General features: G+C 48.7%; 4 protein-coding genes across 10 annotated transcripts in view; 2 read left to right on the top strand and 2 right to left on the bottom strand.

The window, feature by feature from the left end:
* The first annotated feature begins 1,060 nt into the window (after positions 1 to 1,060).
* Positions 1,061 to 9,116, top strand: LOC121601596 (major facilitator superfamily domain-containing protein 6-like). Of its 7 annotated transcripts, none has more exons than XM_041930416.1 (8): positions 1,100 to 1,142; positions 2,829 to 2,937; positions 3,247 to 3,659; positions 4,191 to 4,366; positions 5,128 to 5,922; positions 5,986 to 6,155; positions 6,228 to 6,531; positions 6,612 to 7,591. In XM_041930416.1, the coding sequence occupies exons 3-8, from the start codon at positions 3,599 to 3,601 to the stop codon at positions 7,131 to 7,133; spliced, it is 2,028 nt and encodes a 675-aa protein (XP_041786350.1). In that variant the 5' UTR covers positions 1,100 to 1,142; positions 2,829 to 2,937; positions 3,247 to 3,598; the 3' UTR covers positions 7,134 to 7,591. The 7 variants fall into 7 exon arrangements, with proteins under 7 accessions (XP_041786347.1, XP_041786353.1, XP_041786348.1 ...); XM_041930420.1 differs by adding an exon at positions 8,713 to 9,116 and having other exon boundaries at positions 1,106 to 1,142; positions 2,829 to 3,659; positions 6,612 to 6,789; XM_041930413.1 differs by lacking the exon at positions 2,829 to 2,937 and having other exon boundaries at positions 1,061 to 1,142.
* Positions 9,117 to 10,015: 899 nt separating this feature from the next.
* Positions 10,016 to 11,653, bottom strand: LOC121601597 (protein KTI12 homolog). The gene is made up of 3 exons (XM_041930422.1): positions 11,575 to 11,653; positions 10,585 to 11,162; positions 10,016 to 10,511 (listed from the first exon to the last, which is right to left on the bottom strand). Exons 2-3 carry the CDS (start codon positions 11,155 to 11,157, stop codon positions 10,227 to 10,229), a joined length of 858 nt encoding a protein of 285 aa, XP_041786356.1. The 5' UTR covers positions 11,158 to 11,162; positions 11,575 to 11,653; the 3' UTR covers positions 10,016 to 10,226.
* LOC121601603 (biogenesis of lysosome-related organelles complex 1 subunit 6-like) lies at positions 11,548 to 12,076 on the bottom strand. The gene is made up of 3 exons (XM_041930431.1): positions 11,960 to 12,076; positions 11,752 to 11,874; positions 11,548 to 11,659 (listed from the first exon to the last, which is right to left on the bottom strand). The coding sequence occupies exons 1-3, from the start codon at positions 11,971 to 11,973 to the stop codon at positions 11,548 to 11,550; spliced, it is 249 nt and encodes an 82-aa protein (XP_041786365.1). The 5' UTR covers positions 11,974 to 12,076.
* A 766-nt stretch (positions 12,077 to 12,842) lies between these two features.
* Positions 12,843 to 15,646, top strand: part of LOC121601599 (exosome complex exonuclease RRP44-like) — a 3,196-nt gene continuing 392 nt past the window's right edge. Inside the window, exon 1 of the mRNA XM_041930424.1 lies at positions 12,843 to 15,646. This exon is cut by the window's right edge and continues 392 nt beyond it. Coding sequence (XP_041786358.1) covers positions 13,093 to 15,646 — 2,554 coding nt within the window. The 5' untranslated portion in view covers positions 12,843 to 13,092.

Raw genomic sequence — 15,646 nt, 5'->3', positions numbered from 1 at the left:
GGGTCGTATGCAGCTACGATTGTATCGATACCCGCAAAGGATCCAAATGTATTTGTTAACGGTCTATTCTCATCGAGATTCCGGGCAATGGATTGCACTTCTAAAAGTTCTGATTTCAATGCCAGAACTGATTCTGATTCCAGAGCTAAATTCGACTCCGGAATTGAAGTCGGCTCTTTAATTTTAATCGATTCCAAAATCGGAATTGGCTCCGGTATTGGAATCGATTACAGCATCGTTCCGATTCCCGGCTCCCACCACTACTCCTATACCTAGTCAGATCAGATGCATAACTATGACGGTTGCAGGTGTATGCTATAAGTGGTGTTTTTATTATGGTCGCTTGAGATCTCCCTTAGAGCATCTAAGCTTATCAATCTTTATTAATATACAATTAGGTGCATGCCTTTTGTCATCCGATTGATGTCATATAGAAACAATATATTGACATGTTGAGAAATGATCAAAAGCAACTTCATCCTCGGTCCAATAATTCTCCCAACGTACCAGAATGTGCTCATTAGATTGTCACATTGGATTTGTTTACAGCAATAGTTTTGTGTAACTCATAAACAAGTTTCACCCCACTGTTTGGTCAGGTTCTCAGTTCTGGAGACTTCTGTCTTACCCCTTCTGAAAGGCCCACGACTCCCTCTCGCTCTCTGGATGCTGATACCATTGCAGTGAGTCATTGTGTGTAACTGTTGTTGCCCTTCTTTGCAGGTCTATGCAACAAGTGCACAAATTGCGCACTCATACAGCTCACCGAACTAGTAGAGCCAATGCATCGGCAATCGCTTTAACGCCCATTTTCTTCTCGCTCCTCGTTTCGCCACCCCCCATGGAAAAGAAAGTGCATTCTTCTTATCAACGCGTCGCCAGACCCAGAACAGACACAAGCACACGGTGACGATTCTCGTCCACCATCAGCAGCAGCAACAGCAGCAGTAGCAATCTTATCGATGACGGCTTCCCAGATTCTTCTCTCCGCATGACCGCTGATAACCGAGCCGAGCGAGTGTGGCTGGTCCGTCCAATGAGCTTCATGGGATGAATCGACTTCGGTTGGTTTCAGTACAGTGCCGTACACGCCACGGCGAGGTTCGTGCTTGATCGGTCGTTGTACTAGAAAGTAACAGAAAGTGCGTTTATTTCGGTACCCTGTTCTGTGGTGTGCTGTTGTTATAGTCATTGCCCATCGGGATCTGGTCAATTTGGAATTCGGGCGTTTAACGGGCGAGCTACTCACCCCGGCTACTTCGTGTTTCATTGTCGAGCAAATCAGGGTCGTAGTGTAATTGAACTTGCGTTGTAGGTTTCTAGCGGCATCGTTTCAATCCAGCTGCTAACTTGATTGAGTGATCAATTAGTCTTAATGTGTGGTTAGAGAGAACACACATGGTCCGTTGCTTCAAGGCCCGTGTGATCAGAGTGATCTTTGAACGTGGTTACATTCCGGCGAGCCAAAACCCTTATCGTTTTGCCGGTACCAATTTACCGCTTTCCGTATATGTGCAATCGTATTTATAGAAAAACGATTGATAGTGATAGGCGGGCGACGATTATCCACCATCGCTCACAATTACACGCTCGCCGCGCTGGTACCCACAACTGATTGGTTTCTTATCGGCTGTCTATAGTAACAGGACATGGGAAGATGTAGAGTAAAAGAAGTTTGTTTTGAAAAAAAAGAGCTCAAAAAGATTAACTCGTGCCTCGTCGCCGCATCAGCACTTTCTACATGAACCCTTTAGCGATAGGAAGAGAGTGCAACCAGATGCCACCAATTAGCATATTCCAATTACGGAGTGTCAGCATAGTTCTTCCTTTTTTTCGTTCTGTAATCATTTCGCAATACTCTGCAACAAAATGACAAAAAGGCGGTAGAAATTGCAAACTTTGCGCATGGATTATTATGCGCAAAAAATCCTCTTTTTGGTGCATTTGATAGAGAAATGTTGAGTGAATGCATGATGAATTGTGTACAAAATGCGTACTTTTGATACTGATGTTGCAATGTGATCCATTCAGACTTGTGATCGTTCTGGTCTGACAGCCATCTCGCTTTCCAAATCGTTTCAATATTATTTCATCAAGTGTATGAAACGCAACCATAAGCCGATTATACTGAAATTCTCATAACCATTATAAGATTCAGGCATATTTCAGTACAGATCAATGCAATAATTAATATTGGTACGAAATGCTATGCAGATTATTTGGCTACAGCTTTTACCCTTCTTTAATACTACAACTATCAAAATACTGCAGCATACAACTTTACCCGTTGTTTAGAAAATAAATTCAATTACAGTTTATTTATTTTGCTTTAAACCAGGCGGGCACGTTTGTAAAATCAACACGAACAATTTAATCTCTTGCGCGCATTGCGCGTTTTGAGCCGTCCACTTGTGATTTTCAACGGTTTTCCACGCGCGACGGCGCAACATCAAAACCACGTGCGAAGGGAAACCACCGTCCGTCAAACTTTGCGATTGCAGGGGGTTTAGTTGTAGGTGCCTCCAGGTGCTATGGATGAGTAAATTTGAAGACGGATTTTGTTCAAATTAAAACTGTGGGATGTGGGGTTTTTTTTTAGAATAAAACGTTGCCTTTCTGCTTTTAGTCAGCAATAACTCGTTAAAAAAAACTGTTATTAAACTATATTTTGCGCAAATAATTCAAACGCATAAATCACAATCGCATAAATTACATTATCCAACCCAGCATAAACAAATTTGGGAAAAACATTTAAGAATTTCAATTTGAATCTATTTCTTCATTAATTTATCGAAATTAAATTAAAACATATACGACCGCACGGAAAGGTTAACCGACGACCCCTGTAACCTTGTGCCCTAGATCGCATCTGTCAACCTGCATCGATACACCCGATACATCGTGGTGTTGGTTACAGGCCGTCCGACAGCAAAGAGTGTGAGTTGCATAATTGCCAAACCGCAAGCACGGAGACCGGGCGGTGCAGCTGCCAAGCGCACTCAGTGTGTTGCATTCTGACTCTACCCTTCGTCGCGGACGCGTACGCTTCTCGGTACATCTGTTCTGGGATCTCGTGGCTGGTGTTGTTGCTCTAGCTCGACGCACTGCCCGTCCACACTGTGTTGTGCGTTTGCAAAGAGAGAGAGAGGAAAAAACGACAAAACATAAACAAACGCAACACCGCGAAACGTTGTGTACCGGAACGAGTAGAAAGTGTGGTTTCCATTACATGTGTTTATGTTATAGGTGTAACCCGTCCTCGACCATTTGCATTGAAAAACATGCCGAAAATGAACTGAAAACAGTGGCAGAACAGTGCGTGTGTGTGTTATGTGTGCGTATGCGCCTATCGGTACTGTTAGAATAGAGTGAAATCCTTCGTTTCGAGAGTCCCCTTCCCACCAGGAGCTACCGTTTGCCAACCAATATTTGGCCCAATATCTACCCCAATTTCGGGAAGGGGTAGAACACGCCACGAGGGAACGACGGCGCCCCGCCCCGTTGGCTCATGATTATATTTCACTGTCGTACGCAGTTTTAGCTTCGGTTCTTTCGCCTGTTACGTTCGTGCTGAAGACGCAGCAAGAAGGCATCCAAAATGGTCGAGATTAACAAGAAACTGTTGCCCATGAAGGCACACTACTTCCTCTTCAATGCAGGTAAGCTTTCTTCTTCCCGTTTTGTTTTATCCCCCCCCCCCTCCCAACAGTCCAAAAGAACGCTGCGACCATGCAGCATCTTCCAGGTGTGTGCGCACGCGGGACGGCACAAAAAATGATTTACGACGACTACCCCGGTAAACCGGTTTGTCCGCGAAGCAACGGAAGCCCTCGGAAGAATTTCGGTATTACACCACTTTTACACGGGCTATTTTCGTTGGCCGTTGCAGCCGTACTTCACATTTTGTAACCATTAGCTGCCGATGGGACAAAGAATGCGTTTAAAATAGATATACTTGCAGCATAGTTATGTAAGCGGTACTTCTTACATAGCAGTTTGTCCAAATCGCTCTACTATTACACATAGTAAAATCGGGCGTTTCACCAGCCCTCACCAATGGGCCCAAACGTAGGGCTACACACACTATCACACTCATACACCCCATGACACGTGCTGGTCGTACATTGATACCGGCACCGGTAGCGTTACATACATTCTTATGCTCTCTTATGCTGATGTGCGTCTTTCAGGAACGGCTCCAGTAGTGCCTTTTATGCCGACGCTCGTGCGGCAGCTCGGCTTCTCTACGGTGATCGTCGGAACGATCTACACGGTCCTGCCGATCGTGGGCATGCTGGTGAAACCCCTGTTCGGCATCATTGCCGATCGGTTTCAGCGCCAGAAGCTGCTGTTTCTGATCTTTCAGGTAGGTGTTGCTGCCAGTGCTGCAAAATGTCGCTGTCAATGTCATAAAAAAATCTGACCGAAACAAAAACCATGCCAGCGTCACGTACTCAATTGTGATGATCAGAGGTGATACGCAGAACGATTGGTGCTACCAATACATGCTTCATGACATTTTTGTGACCATCGCTTAGTTAGTCACTATGTCATGACTTTTTTTTACTGTGATCAGCACTGCAAAATGTCACTGACATAGTCATGACAAATTCCTGCCGAAACAAATTCATGTAAGCGTCACGAGCTCTACTGTGATGATCAGAGGTGAGCCTCAAACAGTTGGTGCGACCAAACTTAGTGACATTTTGTTCGACGATCTTTTGGTCAGTCACTTGGTCGCGACATTTTGTGTCGGTGATCATCACGATGGTCTTGGGAGATATACGGTGCTTGCGAGTGGTTCCAAAAAATATAATAAGGATATATTCTCGCTCTGTTTGACCCAACAGGAAATCAAAGCAGACAGAGCGTGAAAGCATGCTCATTTTGTTGCTTGGGACCACACGCCAAGTATATCGCCTTCGGCATGTCATGACACACTTTCATTGAGTATCAGCAATGAGCATCAAGCAACCACGAATATGTTCATTGTTTTCGTTGGTGAACATCTCGTGATGCTCATGACATTTTGCAGCACTGGTTGCTGCTACTGCTGTTATCCCAATGTTTCGCCAATCTCTTTTCCTCCTATTTTACGCACTTTTTTTTCTCTCTCTATTGTTGTAGATCCTTACAGCCGTTCCGTTCTTTCTGATCATGTTCATCCCGGCGATCCCACAGGACTCGACCGTCACATTCCACTGCCACAATGGGGCGGCCGACCTGAAGTACTGCCCGGACAATGGGACCAGCATTGACGCGTGCCTGGTGGAAAGCATCACCACGAACGAGAGCAACGGCACGCTGCTGTGCGATATGGAGTGCCGCACCGAACCGTGGATGTGGGACACGGTGTGCAAGTACTGGAACGTGTCGGCGTACTGCGACGAGAAGAACATACCGGCCGATCGCATCCTCCGACTGACGGGCGTCGTGCCCAACAACCACATCAATCTGGTCGACGAGTGTCTGTACTTTATGCTGCGCGAGGGCCAGATGGACGGCGACCGGGTACCGCTGTACTGTCCCGCGAACGCGACCGACTTCCGGACGAGCTGCCAGGTGCAGTGCAACAACGAGCAGGTGATGGGTGCAATCTCACACTCGAAAATTGCCGACGGCGACGTGACGGGGCTGTATCAGTTCTGGTTGCTGTTCCTGTTCCTGATCGTCAGCTGGGCCGGTATGGCGGTAGTGGTTAGCGTCGGCGATGCGATCTGCTTTGAGATGCTGGGCGACAAGCCGCACCTGTACGGCAACCAGCGGCTGTGGGGTTCGATCGGCTGGGGCACGGTGTCTCTGTTTGCCGGCTTCCTGGTCGACACGCTGTCCGAGGGCAAGCTGACGAAGGACTACACGATCGTGTTTTACATGACGATCGTGCTGATTGGGTTCGATATGCTTTGCTCCTCCAAATTGCAGGTAGATAAACGAACCGTACAGCGGATGATGCCACGACTAATCTCTGTTTTTGGCATTTTTTAGCACACCCAGACACGCCTGTCCACCAACATTCTGAAAGATGTTGGCAAAATATTTGTCAACTTCCGGATTTGTGTCTTTTTCTGCTGGTGTGTGCTGATCGGCTTCGGAACGGCACTGATTTGGAACTTTTTGTTCTGGCATTTGGAGGATCTGGCCAGCGCCCAGGAAGGGTAAGCGTGTTGCTGTTGTGTTTCTCTTCGACGGAGCACAATAAACGGTTCTTTCTTTCTCTTCTTCGCTAGATGTGGCCATTCGACTTGGATTAAAACGCTGGAAGGCATCATCATGTCGATCCAAACGTTCGGCGGTGAGCTGCCATTCTTTTTCCTGTCCGGTTGGATACTGAAAAAGATTGGCCACATCCACGCGATGAGCCTGGTGCTGCTTGGGTTCGGCGTACGCTTCCTGCTGTACTCGCTGCTGACCGATCCGTGGTGGGTCATACCGATCGAGTTCATGAACGGCATCACGTTCGGTCTGTTCTACGCAACGATGGCATCCTACGCCAGCATCGTTGCACCGCCCGGCACAGAAGCAACCATGCAGGTAAGGGCAATACAACGCAACTATGTCTACAAGGAGCGCCATTCTTCTATAATTAATCGTTGAATTTCTTCTCCCTCCAGGGACTCGTGGGAGCAGTGTTCGAAGGTGTCGGTGTCTCCCTCGGCAGCTTGCTGGCCGGCAATCTGTTCCATCGTATCGGTGGCAGTGCAACGTTCCGCGCGTTTGGCACGGCGGCGCTCATACTCTTCGTGCTGCACGTCGTCGTGCAGAAGCTGACCGACCGCTTCAGCAGCCAGGGTAAGCAAAAGCAACAGAAAATGAACGGCTTGACGGACGTTAAGCTCAAGGAAAACGGAACGCATTGCGGGTCGGGTGGCGGGCTGGGCGAGAACGGTCTCTGCAACGGGCAGCTGGGCAAAAGCGGCTCCGTCCTGTCGGAGTCCACCGTGCAGGAGGTGCTGCACGAAACCGACCATGAGCAGGACCAGCTACACGATTGCCCCCCCGCCAGCCAGGCAGAGGGGCAGAAGAATGCCTCCAACGGGAACGTGGCCGGACACGAGGGAGAAAAACAGCCGAACGGCAATACGGTTGCCGCCGCCGCTGTCCAAGGCCAGCTGTACGAAGTGCCATTAAATTAGGTTGAACGGGAGAGATCGCTTCTTCCTCCTACTATGTTGTCCTTTCAACAATTCAACATGATATTACACATCCGGGCAAAATGGAAGGGGGTTTGGAAAATCAATTAGTTGTAAGCTCTGGGGAAGCCCTTCACGCCCGCGTACTGATACCATTTACATTCTCGCAATCTGCCACAACCATTGCCACGACCACACATACAACACACATACCAACGCATACATCCGTACACAAAAAAAGACCACTTCACCTCACCAAATCCTTCCCATCGAACGGATTATGGACGTACAAAGAACGGCGGTTCATTTTTTTCTTTCGGTAACTGATTGTTAGTTTGCGATAAGTTTGCATTTATGTCTTTTCTTGGTTTTTGATTTTGACGGTCCCCTATCTTTCTACCTGCTATGATGTTCATAGACTAGCATTGTGTACAAGTAATAAATACGATTATAATTCATCATTATTTGCTTCCCTGCCACGTTGAGTAGTTCATTTACCGGACCATGCGACGACACGCGTTCTCTGACAACATTACGAAATCATATAAAAGAAACAACAAAAAGGGGGTTTGTTGCCCTAAACATGGTTGCAATCAGTAACAAATGAAATAGGAAGTACAAACAACACGTTTTTCGCTACCATAGCTACCGTAGTACAAAGCGCTTCAATCAACACGTCTCTTTCGTACGCAACCACAAGCCATCTCGCCCCAGGCGCAAGGTGGGTGTCAATTACAATACGTTTCTTTTACCGTACCACTGCGTAAACCGTGTGTTTGCTCGTATATTTGTTGGTTGCTTTATTTAATTTCTATTTTCGTAGAGTTGATTTAGTGCTGATACCCTTTTTGCGAACCACACTCTAGACATGCTAGACAAACTCCCATCAGAACGTTTCGGCTCCAAGATTGTGCATGATCTGCGAACAATAATTAAAGATGCCCTGCTTCGCTACTACTCCTGCTATCCAGATGTGCGAGTGATTGCTCTTTCTTTCCCAACGTTTGGCAGCTAAATGTAGCCGCGGACAACATTGTCTCCTATCGGAACGTAGCGCGCAATAATGTAGCTTACGGTGCACTTTTATACCTATCTATAAACAATCGCCATCGTACCCACTAAACGGCAAGATTGTCACTATCTTCTGTCGGCGACGCGCTTTAAAACAATTAACAAGCGTCTCGGCGTCCATTTGATATCTCCTCCAATTGCACCCAACACGGAGACGGACACGGCGAACGCTCCACGTGCTAGTGTTGCTGCCACGCTTAAACCACGTGTTTCACTCGTGATGGTCAAATTGAAACCATCAAGCACCCCTCTTTAGGTTCAGCACACAAAATGTGTCTGTGTTTGCATATTTAGTTTGCTTTTGCAATTCCTCTTTTTTATTCGTTAATCTTTGATATGCTTTTACCTAGCGTGTGGTCCTCCTTGTGTAATTTTCCTTTCTTGAGGTTGGGGTTAATTCCTGCATGAAAAGCAGCATGTTACTTAGATCTCTTGTTTGCTCTCGTCTTTTCTCTCAATACGCTTTCTTTCTTTCTTAAATAATTTCCCATCTTTTCTCTATTTGTTGCAGAAACGCGTCCCGGTTACGCACCACCAAAGGAGGCGCTGGAAAACGTAGAAGATGATGAACCGATCGTGCCCGGCGGCAGCTATCAGAAGTAATGGAATGGAAGAAACGTTCACTAGCGCCACACGCGGCGAAAGCTTATTTTATCGTGTCCTGTCGTGTCTCTGACTATTTTTTTTTAACTGACGAAATGCATTTAACTAACTTTATCCTACAAGTGAGACACATTCCAGTGCGTGTATGTGCGTGTGCTTAGAATAGATACGTGTGTGTGTGTGTGCATGTGAGTAAACGGGTATATTGGGCATTATTGCAGAGATCAGGTGTGTGTGTTTTTTACAATATTTACCAATAATAGAAGTAGAGTGAAATAAAGCTCATTACATAGTGAAGAAACGACACGAAAAGCGGGCATTACTATTTTGATTACAGGTGTTTACTTTATTTGATTGTTCGCCGTACTAGCGCTCTCTGCGCTCTTAACAAGTGTACCGGTAAAATCCCAACTTTCCCACGTTTTTTTTTTGGAAGATAAAATATTAGACTCGTCTATGATTTGTTTTTACCTCTTTTTGTTTTAAGTTTGGCAATATCAGTGTGGCAATCATTCAAACACGACACATTGCAACCAATCATGGACCCTTCCTTCAGGCACGGTTGACACACTCGTTTTGTTTTTGCAACAAAGTTGCTAAACGGAGACTTTTAGCGCTTCCAAACAGCTCTCACTATACGTTTCCATTCCATCCCACTTGTTCTATGGTTGCTTTGTTGTGTTAAAAGATTGCTTCGTTGAGAGGGCAGTGCATCATCATTAGTCTTGCTTGCCTCCTGCCTCTGTCTTTAGTCTTCGAACAAGGGGTGGGGAGAATGGGGGACAAAAGTCCCCTGATCAATGTCGTTAATTAAATGCAATTTATGTTTTTCAAACAGTAATCGGGTTGGGATTGCTGATTACCACTTCCACTATTCCCTGCTGGTCTTGAGCGGGAAACGGGATTAAGATTTCCGTGGGGTTCGTTTACTGTTCGCAACCAGCGATTCTTCGTAATGCAGCTGTTGCAGCTTCGTTGCACATTGGTTCACCTTGAGTTCTTGGATTTCTAACGCTTTTGCCTATATGAAAAGAGAATGAAGGATGATTTTTTTTAAACAAAATTATGCATTTTCTACATTACACAGCATAAGTAATTATTCACCCTGAGATTCTTTGTTCGTTGATGAATTTGATGCATTTGCATTTTAATGCGCGTCACCTTATCTTTGTAGGCTTTCGTCTTGAGCACCTGGAAGTGTGAACCATTTCGTAAAAGGTTAAAGGTCAATATTGGACAAGCTTTACAAACTAAACATGGTGGTTACAAAGAAAAGCCAGATTGTGCAGGGTTTTTAATTATTATTTTTTCTCAGGCAGTAGAAAAATTATTCTTTAAAATTCATCAGTAAGTGTGTGAATTGAACAAAAAAAATCAATGTACAGCTACAACGTTTTAAATTGTTGCATCAAACGCTCATCGTTAAGCGCCATTTGTATTTGTGTTGAGAAACTGTACAAAGATGGCCGGTATTTTGCTAATATCCGAGCTAACGTTCGTGTGCATTTTCACGTAGTTCAAAAACTGTCGCCGATGCCGGTTCAGCTGCGCCACACTCATGTTCGACGGGACTTCCGCACGCATGCCTGCCTGCGGTATCTCTACCGGGCCGTCCAGGCCAATTTTCCTTGCCGCCGCTATCTGGTCGATGATCGTCTGCGTGCTTTTGTCCAGCTCGAACAGAAAATTGGTCGCACTCAGCGGCATCTGAAATGGGGAAATATTTCGAATAAAACCCTCTTCTTTGTCTTGTCGTTTACCTTCCGCTTTGCTCACGTACATTTTGTGTGGCCAAATTCGGAGGCAACGGGGCCTGTTCGTACAGTGCGCTGTTGATGCGCGGCAGCTCCATCTCCTCCCCACCGTACACGGTAAACAGGGGTCGATCCCAGCGGCTCGTGTCCTGCGGTTCCTCGTACCGCTGGCAAAGAGCATCGAACGTTTCCGCATCCAGTTCCCCGCTCGATGAATTCTGTACAATCTCCTCCCTGCGAGCATTTCGCTGCTCAACCGTCATGGCACAGTGTACCGTGCACTGGGTCGTACGGGCGTTTTTGCTCATGCAGAAGATTTCGTACCGATAGCCCTTAATGTAATTCGTGCCATCCATGATGACCAGCGTCGACTTGGTGAGCAGCTTCATCGCTTCCGATTTCAGGCTGGCACGGATTTGCTTTTCCTTTCCCGTGTCGGTGAAGCTCTCCTTCACGCCGCACCCGGACCGAGCGATGCAGTCCGCTTCGGACACGATGTGCACCGGCCCTTTACCAAGCTCGGTAAAGTATTTTTCCAGCTCTTTGGCGCGACTCGTTTTCCCACTGCGCGGCAGGCCGGTGATTACGATAAGAGGCATTTTTCCTGGAGATTGAGATGAGTTTTACCCTGCCGCACTTTTGTTTTGGTAAATACTTGGGCCTACACGTTGAACACTTTGACAGATCCGTCGCGAGACGTCAACAAACAGATGGTTTCGTGACGCAAGCAGAACAAATTATGCATTTTGCGAGATAAACAAACACATCATTCTTCTGATAAATGTTTTTCGTTTCTTTTACGATAAAACACACACACACACACACACACACACACACACACACACACACACACACACACACACACACACACACACACACACACTGTCCGATACCGTATTCACCGTGGAAAACTCACCATTCATTACAAATCTAATCGTACTTCTTTTTGACTCACAATAATAGTAAAATGTTCCTCAAACGCAGGCCAATCAAACGGCCGAAAACGACATGCTTACCATTTCGTTGACTTCCTGTATCTGCCGGCTGGAGAAAGCATTCTTTTCGCTGGTCATTGCAATTTGTAGATCGTTCTGTTTGTTTCTGCAAAGAGATAGCGCGGCATGTGATTCGTGTTTCAGTGCGTTCTGGTGAAAGTCACGGGCACTCTTTACGGGCGCGCACAAACCACTCACATCAGTTCCTTCAGGTTTTCCTTAACTTCCCTGAGCTTGGGCTCGTAAATCTGTAGCAATCCGGCAGACAGTGCTCGTACCGTTTCATTGTGCTCCTGAATGTCTTGACTTTCGCTGTCGGAGCTAAAACAGATATCCGATGGATAAGGGAAGAAACGAACATCAGCACATGACCGATGAACAATAGTACGTATTTTTGGTGGCTTACGTTTCCTCAGACATGGTGGTTGACAATAATTGCCCTGGAATGTCGTAATTGTGCTGCTGGTCGTACAGAAAACACGAAAAAGTTGCAGATTATCGGCAGGCAGGACGAGCTTTGTTGTTATTTACATACATTACGCCCACAGACATCACAAGCACAAGCTGTATACACGTGTGAGGTGAGCCGGGCTGCGTTCTGTGTAATCGTTGGCTGCGTACGTTGCAATTGATGACGTCTCGAGGAATCAGTGTGGCCAGATTATTTTGGCGGATTTCGGTAGGAGCAAGGTGTATTTATTGAGGAGGTGAATTATACGCGCGTTTGCCGGGCGCCATCATTGAGTATTGTTATGTCAAATCGCATACAATTTTCTATACCCCCCCTCCAGCCCTTCCTGATTTTAAAACCTGAGCCCGCAGTATTGGTAGTGTCAATTTGCTCTGAAGCACTTCACCTCCTAATATCCATATACCTTGGGTAGGAGCACCAACATTTTATCTGTAGTTTTCGGTAGGTTTAAACTCGAAACTCAGTTAAAAAGAAGTGTGAAGCGGTGGGGGGGGGGGTCCTAATGCGTAAAATGAAAGGATATGGATTAGATTTGGTTCAGCGGTTACACAAATGAAGGTCTTTCTGAAGTCTCGATCTGAAAATTGTACTAAGAATTCTAGGCCAAAGAAGGACTAAGATGCACAGGTTTTTCTCAGTGGTGGCAAGTTCTTTTTCTCGGGGCTACACGCGACCGCTTATTGCCGCAGCTTTGCTCCATTAGATACGATTTTATCGTACGTGCTGTCATTTGATTTTCGCTGGATTGTTTAGATTGATTTGATTGTTTGGCTGAGTTTTATAGTTCAATGATTTAAAAAATTGAGATTTTTTTCTGGTCACTCTGGCCGCAATAGAAACGTGAAGTCTAGCACGGCCCAAAACGCGTCGAACTTTACGCAAGTGTGGGAAATGGTGTAAATTAGTGTTAAAACCCAATCAAAACTTAACTTTCAGCCTTACGGTGTGTCGGAGAGCGGTAATAATTCACCGTACGATCGAATTGAATCGAAAGCTTTGCTCCGTTTGATGCTGAAAGTAGCCGCTGGTGGGACCACGTTTTCGACCGGCAAGCGACAAGCGGCACAATGTTGACAAACAAAGTGTTTATGAAAAAAACGAAACGCGGCAATATTCTGAAAATTGTCCGCGAGCACTACCTGCGCGATGATATCTGGTGCGGCTCGGCCGCCTGCCAAACATGCCCGGCGGACGAGAACGCGGCGCTGCTGGACGAGGTGCCGGAACCGATGAGCGAGCGGTTTGCCTTTCCGCACTACCTGCTGCTCGACACGAACGTCATACTCTACCAGATGGACCTGCTGGAGGAGAGTGCGATCCGGAACGTGATCATCCTGCACACCGTGCTGGACGAGGTGAAGCATCGCAGCGCGGTCGTGTACAAGCGGCTCCGGGCCGTGCTGTCCGATCCGGCCCGCAAGTTCTACACGTTCGTGAACGAACACCACAAGGATACGTACGTGGAGCGGGAACCGGGCGAGTCGGCGAACGATCGCAACGATCGAATGATTCGGACGGCGGCCGAATGGTATGGGAAGCATCTTTCCCCACGGGTGGGCAAGAAGTCGGCCCGGGCGGGCGTACGCATCGTGCTGCTCTCGGACGACGCAGACAATCGTGCCAAAGCGATGGCACTCGGGCTGAACACGTGCTCGGCCTTGGAGTACATGAAGGCGGCAAAGGCCACGTTTGCCCATCTGCTGGACAAGATTGCCCAGCGTGAGCTGGTGAGCGAATCGAAGGATCCACTGTTTCCTTCCCATCTCACGATGCTGCAGATACACGAGGGCATCAAGGGCGGGAAGTTGATGCAGGGCGGGTTTTTGGCGTCACGCGAAAATTACCTCGAGGGGTATGTGCGGGTCGAGGGCATCGAGAAGGCGGTACTGATTCAGGGACGCATGAATCTGAACCGTGCCGTCGATGGAGATACGGTCGCGATCGAGATGCTGCCCGAAAGCGAATGGAAAGCGCCGAGCGATGTGGTGCTGGTGGACGAGCAGACCGACCCGGGCGACATGGTCGAACCGGACCCGACGTTTAGCGTGAAGCCGCAGGCGGAACGCGAACCGACCGCCAAGGTGGTCGGCATCATTAAGCGCAAGTGGCGCCAGTACTGTGGCATACTGCTGCCCAGCCACATCCAGGGCTCAACGCGCCACATCTTCGTGCCGGCTGAGCGCAAGATACCGCGCATACGGATCGAGACGCGCCAGGCGGCGACGCTTCTGTCGCAGCGCATCATCGTTGCGATCGACCAGTGGCCCCGGCACTCGCGCTACCCGCAGGGCCATTTCGTGCGCGCCCTCGGGCCGATCGGCTCGAAGGAAACGGAAAACGAGGTCATCCTGCTGGAGCACGACGTGCCGCACAGCCGCTTCTCGGAGGACGTGCTGGCCTGCCTGCCCGAGCTGCCGTGGACGATCACGGCTGCGGATCTGCAGCGGCGGGTGGACCTGCGCGGCATCACCGTCTGTTCTGTCGATCCGCCCGGCTGCACGGACATTGACGATGCGCTGCACGCGCGCCGTCTGCCCAACGGAAACATCGAGGTCGGCGTGCACATCGCGGACGTGGGTCACTTCATACGGCCGGGCACGGCGCTCGATCGGGAAGCGGCATCGCGGGCCACCACCGTCTATCTGGTGGACAAGCGCATCGACATGGTGCCGGGACTGCTCAGCTCCAATCTTTGCTCGCTGCGCGGTGGCGAGGAACGTTTCGCGTTTTCCTGCATCTGGGAGCTGGACGACGAGGCCAACATCCGCCACACCCGGTACCACAAGAGCGTGATCAAGTCGAAAAGTGCGCTCACCTATGAGGAGGCCCAGATCATCATCGACGATGCGAAGCAGACGAACGACGTGGCCACCTCGCTGCGTCTGCTGAACCGGCTGGCGAAAATATTGAAAAAGCGGCGCACGGAAAAGGGCGCCCTCGTGCTGGCGTCGCCCGAAATTCGCTTCCAGGTGGACAGCGAAACGCACGATCCGATCGACGTGAAGGCGAAGCAGCTGCTGGAAACCAACTCGATGGTGGAAGAGTTCATGCTGCTCGCGAACGTTTCGGTCGCGGAAAAGATCGAACAAGAGTTCCCCGAGTGTGCGATGCTCCGGCGGCATCCGTGTCCGCCCCAGGCCAACTACGAGCCACTGGTCAAGGCGGCGGAGCATCAGGGCTTCGAGATACTGACCACGAGCGGCAAGGAGCTGGCCACCAGCCTGGACAAGGCGGTCAAGCCGGACAATCCGTACTTCAACACGATGCTGCGCATACTGGCCACGCGCTGCATGATGCAGGCCGTCTACTTCATCAGCGGCACCGTGCAGCGGGACGAGTTCTTCCACTACGGTTTGGCCGCCCCAATTTACACCCACTTTACGTCTCCGATTCGCCGGTACGCCGACATCATCGTGCACCGGCTGCTGGCGGCCTGCATCGGGGCCGATTCCACCTACCCGGAGCTGCTGGACAAGAAGGTCAACTCGAACCTGTGCAACAATCTGAACTACCGCAACCGGATGGCACAGTACGCGGGCCGCGCCTCGGTCGCGCTGCACACGCATCTGTTCTTCCGCAAGCGCTCGGAGGACGAGCAGGCGTACATACTGTTCATCCGCA

The sequence above is a fragment of the Anopheles merus genome, unplaced genomic scaffold, assembly GCF_017562075.2.
Source record: "Anopheles merus strain MAF unplaced genomic scaffold, AmerM5.1 LNR4000122, whole genome shotgun sequence".
Taxonomy (NCBI): Eukaryota; Metazoa; Arthropoda; class Insecta; order Diptera; family Culicidae; genus Anopheles; species Anopheles merus.
The sequence above is the reverse complement of the archived record's forward strand: the minus strand, read 5'-3'. Positions and strand labels throughout refer to the sequence as shown.